Source organism: Mus caroli, unplaced genomic scaffold, assembly GCF_978045245.1.
Source record: "Mus caroli unplaced genomic scaffold, Mus_caroli_1 scaffold_1, whole genome shotgun sequence".
Lineage (NCBI taxonomy): Eukaryota > Metazoa > Chordata > Mammalia > Rodentia > Muridae > Mus > Mus caroli.
This window is the reverse complement of record NW_028227256.1, coordinates 163240871-163246870: the sequence shown is the minus strand read 5'-3', so window position 1 is coordinate 163246870 and position 6000 is coordinate 163240871. Positions and strand designations below refer to the sequence as shown.

Sequence of the window (6000 nt, the reverse complement as noted above, 5' to 3'; positions counted from 1 at the left end):
CCATTGTGCACACTGAGGTTGACCCCAGGAAACCATTGAAAAGTTGAGGGGACAGAACCAACTCCACGAACATTTCCTCTGACCTCCCTGGTGTGCAAATGTGTGTGCACATACTATATGTGTGCGAGTGTGTGTGTGTGTGTGTGTGTGAGAGAGAGAGAGAGAGAGAGAGAGAGAGAGAGAGAGGTAAATTTTAAAATATTTAAATAAGAACTTTCAGACCAACACATTAACTAGAAAACAGTCAGTTGCAATACAAGACATCACATTACCTTGATATTAGTATTTCCCATACTGAGGCAGGAGAATGGGGCTGACTGAGGGGCTGGAACACCTTCCAAGTGAGGTGTTTAGTGATTACTAAACCCAGCCTTCCTGCCGCTACTGCCAAAGCCAGAACATCTGAACATGACCTGTGCCCACTATGCTGCTCACACACACACACACACACACACACACACACACACACACCCCTGGGTAGAGTTAACATGCTAATGAAAGGCACAGCATATGAAGTTGTATGTAGAACTGCATGTAACCAAGATATTGGAAAAGCCCACACCAGGAGACATAAAGAAGCCCCAGTCCTTCCTGCACAGCTGCCCTCTGAGCTATTGAAGATTTTCCTGCTCCAGCCCAGGGCTCCCCCTGAGGAAGTGAACCATTGCTTAATGAACTCTGCTTCTGCTGGGGCTGCAAGCCACTGCTCAATCCCTTGTGCAGGCCCTGATATCGACATGACTGGATTTTGCATGGGCCGAGCCCCACAGGTCAAGCAAACAGCCAGGGAAGGTAAAGGCAGCTGTGCACAGCTAAAAGCAAGCCAGGCATTGGCCCTGACTGACTTACTGGGAAGAAATCCAGGCATCTGTTCCTAGGTTTGGTCCAGAAGGGTCTGTGGGAACCTGGGCATGCTGGCGGGGCAGAGAGGGCAATAACAGATCACGGGAAGACAGTGGTTCTCACTGCAATCTTTGTTCTCACTCGTAATTATTAGAAAGGATTGTCCAGAATGTTAACTCTCATCAGGTACTTGTTCTTTTGAACATCCTGAAGGGTTACGTTGCCTGATACAATTTTATCCCATGATGGAAGACTCAAGACTGTCTGAAGCCATTGATCTCCTGTTAACTCGGAGGCTGAGTACCACCATTCCTGAGAGAAGGAAAGAGAAGAAAGGCGTGGTCAGTAAGCCCAGCCTGTGGAAGACCTACTCCATTCCAGGAACCGTAACGCGGCCTTGAGCTTGTTTTGTTTTGGGCTAGGGTCTCACTATGCCGCCCTGGCTCGGCTAACCTTGAAGTTAGGCTGATTCTCCTGCCTCTGTGTCTGGAGAGTTAGAATTATAGGCTTGTACTGCCACACATGGCTTTGGCTTCTTTGAGCTTTTAAAAGCAGGGGATCCACAGACAAAGATGAATTTTTCTTCATTCTTTCTTTGTCTCTTCCTTTTTCTTCCCTTCCTTCTTTCCTTCCTTCCTTCCTCTTTCTTCCTTTCTCCCTCTCTTTCTCCCTCTTTCTTTCTTTCCTTTCTTTCTTCCTTTCTTTTCTTTCTTTCCTTTACTTCTTTCTTCCTTTCTTTTCTTTCTTTCTTTCCTTCCTTCCTTCTTTCCTTCTTTCCTCTTTCTTCCTTCCTCTTTCTTTCCTTCTTTCTCTCTTTCTTCCTTCCTTTCCTTCCTTCCTTCCTTCCTTCCTTCCTTCCTTCCTTCCTTCCTTCCTTCCTTCCTTCCTTCCTTCCTTCCTTTCCTTCCTTCCTTCCTTCCTTCCTTCTTTCCCCTTTCTTTCTTCCTTCCTCTTTCTTTCCTTCTTTCTCCCTTCCTTCCTTCCTTCCTTCCTTCCTTCCTTCCTTCCTTTCCTTCTTCCTTTCATGAATTGGTTCCATGCAACCAAAGCTGACCTTGAATTCTCTGTGTGACTGAGGCTGACCTTGAACTCCTGACCCCCCCTGGCTCCACCTCCCAAGTGTTGGGATAACAGGCAACAAATAACAGAAATGATTTTTGTCTTCTAAATTAGGACTCGGACACATCTTCAAATAAGCATACATAGCTGCCCATCCAGTCTCTTGTTTCACAGTGCTCTGCCGGCTGCTGAGCCTGCAGTTCACCTTTGAAGCACTCAGGTGTGAAAGAGACACAGGGTGGGAACAAATGGAATGCAGATGGAGAGTGGAGGGGACCAGGGAGATGGGGAAACTGTGCTAAGGGGGCTCGAAGGAGGGGGTTCTCTGGAAAAAAAAAACCTGAAAGCTAAAAAGACACTCATAAACCCGAGTTATGGATACAGACCCCGTTTTGGTACGTTCGGTAATGATTACTGTGGTTGGCGTGTGCATACATTCCCCTACTGTCCACATCTTGGAGGCCAACCCCTAATGTATTGGAAGTCAGGGCTTTGGGGGATTAGGTTCTGAGGGCTTTGGGACTTATGTCCTAATACACAAGGGCCCGACAGAACAACTCCCCCTCCATTCTTTGGACAGGCAAAAAGGAGAGAGATTAGAAATACAGGGAAAATTAAGAGGACACCAGAAAGGAGGCTCTAACTCCAGAGCAGCAGTTCTCAACCAGTGGGGTAGAGACCTCTTTTAGGGGTTGAGTGACCGTTTTATAAGGGTCACCTAAGGCCATCAGAAAACACAGATTCATTATGATTCATAACAGAAGCAAAATTACAGTTAGAAAGTAGCGACAAAAATAATTTTTATGGTTGGGGTCACTGTAACATGAGGAGCTGAATTATGGAATCACAGTATTAGGAAGGCTGAGATCCACTGCTCTCGAGTCTGAAGTTCAGAATGGCCACTCAGTTAACAAAAGGAGCTGCGAAGGTTCCTACATAAAGACTCGCTTCCTTCCCCCTAGAGGTACCTTAAATATGAATACTAAGATAGCAACAATCCCTGCTACAGATAGCAACAGATCCTGCAGTAACTTTGTCTCTGGCTTTGCTTCTTCCCTAACTGTGAAGCTGCAGTTTTCTAGAAACCTCGGGAAAAGACTTTCTAACTGCAAATAAACTTCATTTGCAGTTAGAAGGAAGGAAAGACAGAAAGAGGGAAAGAGAAAAAGACAGAGAGAAAGACAGACACAGAGAGAGAAAGACAGAGAGAGAGGAGAGAGAGAGAAGGAAGGAAGGAAGGAAGGAAGGAAGGAAGGAAGGAAGGAAAGAAAGAAAGAAAGAAAGAAAGAAAGAAAGAAAGAAAGAAAGAAAGAAAGAAAGAAAGAAAAAGAAAGAAAGAGAAAGAAAGAGATGGAGAGATGGCTCACAGGTAAGAGCACTGACTGCTCTTAAGAACAAAGGTCCTGAGTTCACATCCCCGCAACCACGTGGTGGCTCACAACCACCCATAATGAGATCTGATGCCCTCTTCTGGCGGGTCGGGTCTGAAGATAGCTATAGTGTACTAATAATATATAAATATACAGTATAATAATAGATAAATCTTAAAAAAAAAAGGAAAGACAGAAAGAGAAAAGTTCTTAATTTCCTCGAGTAAGCCTGGTGACAGACGGTGTCATACACAATCCAATACATCTCCAGGAACCACCTTTGACAATGCAATTTCAGAAGCCACCAGAACCATACAGTATGAAAAGCTCACAGGAAGTTGTGTACGTTATCATTTCCCTAAGCGCTAATAACACCTGTGCTTAAATCTATGTTTACGTCTCTCTCTTTCTTTCTCTATCTGTCTCTTTCTCTGTCTGTCTCTCTCTTTTGAGACAGGGTTTTGCTGTGTAGCCCTGGCTGTCCAGAAACTAACTCTGTAGACCAGGCTGGCCTATGAACTCAGAGTCCCGCAAGCCTCTGCCTCTGGAATGCTGGGATTAGAGACACCTGCCTCCACTGCCCGGCTGAGTCTCAAAGTCTTTTCAGCGGACATATAAGAATTCTAGCTTCATTTGAGTGGAGGTCTCTGAAGGGAATTCCTCAGGCAACAGGTGGCAGAGTGGGGCTTCATCTCTGGCTCCTTCCCCTTCTGCCACTGATGGGGCCACAGGCAGAGGTCCTGTCAGTGAGGAACTCATTGTCATTAGATATTGACCTCTAGCACCAGACTTACACTTGCCAGCCTGCAAAACTATGACCTGTAAACTCCTCAGCAGTGACACAGACTGAGGTATTTTGTGATGGCAGCACAAGTGAACTAAGACAATGACCTCAGATGCCTCCTAAAACCTCCGCTGACAAGTAGGGAGGACGAGCACCCAAACACTCCCTCCCCTCTCCCCACCCCCACTGTAGCCTGCTGGCTGAGGGTACTCACCTTGCTCATGCTTAGCCAACATTTCTCCAGCAAATTCCCGTGTGTCTCAGAAAGCTCCAAGGCTGTGTTCAGGAAGAAGTCACAGCTGTGCCCGTCTCCCATTAGTATGCAGACGTAGGCCATCAGATGGTAGAGCCGCGGGTAGAAGACAGGGCCAGTGGTATTTTGAGCCACAAGGGTCTCCAAGGCCTAGGGAAAATAAACAACAAATCAAACTTGAGGCTGGAGATAGAGATGGCTCTGATGGCCCAAGTGCTTTGTCAACATGAGTTCAGTTCCCAGAACCAACATTTAAAAAAGCATGGCAAGCGGCTGGGGAGGTGGTTCAGTGGTTAAGAGCACTGACTGCTCTTCCAGGTGTCCCGAGTTCAATTCCCAGCAACCACATGTTGGCTTACAATCATCTGTAATAGGGTCTGATGCCATTTTCTGGTATGTCTGAAGAGATCAGTGTACTCACATACATAAATTAAATCAATCAATCAATCAATCTTATTTTTAAAAAGCTTGGTAAGAGCCAGGTGTGGTGGCACAGGCCTTTAATCCTAGCATTTGAGAGACAGAGTCAAGAGAGTCTCTGTGAGTTCCAGGTCAGTGTGGTCTACAGAGCAAGTTCCAGGACAACCAGGATTACATAGAGTCCTGAGTCAAATATATATAAAATAGCCCTGCAAGGTGTCACAGGCTTATAATCCTAGCCTATTATGGCCTATCCTCATAGCTTCCCCAGTAACACACACCACTGGAGATACCCCATACTGTATCTGTGGTTTTGCTTGGCTCATGGGAATATTTCCTCAGTTTGTGGGAAGGAACTACAAGACAGTTCATAAAATACTGAAGACTCACCAACAAGTTTTGACTTAGACGTTGGCGTACCCTCCAGGTCTGTAGTATCCTTAGGTGTGACAGTTTAGAAGTCAATGTGATCTGAACTCAGTCACATGACTAGGGGGGGGATCACCACTGAGAAGTCTGTCCTAAAATGGATCCTGAAGTAAAATCATTTCGAGAAAGTGGATACCAAAGATCTCAGATGGAGAATTTTGCTGTAAATATGTCCTTAACTTAAATAGGGCCTGTGAGATGGCTCAGAAGGTGAAAGGCCCTCATCACCAAGCCCTGGGAAGGGAAGAAAGACCTCCACTAGTGTCTTATGATCTCCTGGGCACCTTGTAGCATGAACAAGCTCTCTCTCTCTCTCTCTCTCTCTCTCTCTCTCACACACACACACACACACACACACACACACACACACACATAGTCATACACATACAAACGCACACAATTAATAAATGTGAAAATCTTGAAGTTGGAGGATCATAACCTCTATAGACAGGGAAGGAATCACATGTAAAAGTCTCTTTAAAAAACAGTGCTGTATAAAACAATGTAACCATGAGAAATCGCTGAAATTTCTATTTGACAGCAAATCTCAGCAAATGGAGACTCATGGACACATGCAGGAAACTTGAGCAGTGGTATCTCCCAGTATGTAAAAATGTACAATCTCTAAATAGTACAGTTACAAACAGTTTGTGGTATTTTTCTTTTTAATTAAAAGTTTTATTATATTTGTGTGTGTGTGTGTGTGGTCACATGCACTACAACATATGTGTGCAGGTCAAAGAATGACTCTTAGGGGTTGGATTTCTACTTCCGCTATGTAGGTCTCGTGGATCAAACAAACACTGCTCCTCAGACTTGGCAGCAAGCACCGTTACCTGCTA

General features: G+C 45.1%; 1 protein-coding gene across 4 annotated transcripts in view; it reads right to left on the bottom strand.

Moving 5' to 3' along the window:
* Positions 1 to 302: 302 nt before the first annotated feature.
* The window catches only part of Adcy10 (adenylate cyclase 10), an 88121-nt gene continuing 82423 nt past the window's right edge, over positions 303 to 6000 (bottom strand). For all 4 annotated transcript variants that reach the window (XM_085842556.1, XM_085842557.1, XM_021150515.3 and 1 more), the window contains 2 exons: positions 4271 to 4459; positions 303 to 1155 (listed from right to left, as the gene is read on the bottom strand). In XM_085842556.1, coding sequence (XP_085698682.1) covers positions 994 to 1155; positions 4271 to 4459 — 351 coding nt within the window. In that variant the 3' untranslated portion in view covers positions 303 to 993. The remainder of the gene's footprint in view (positions 1156 to 4270; positions 4460 to 6000) is intronic.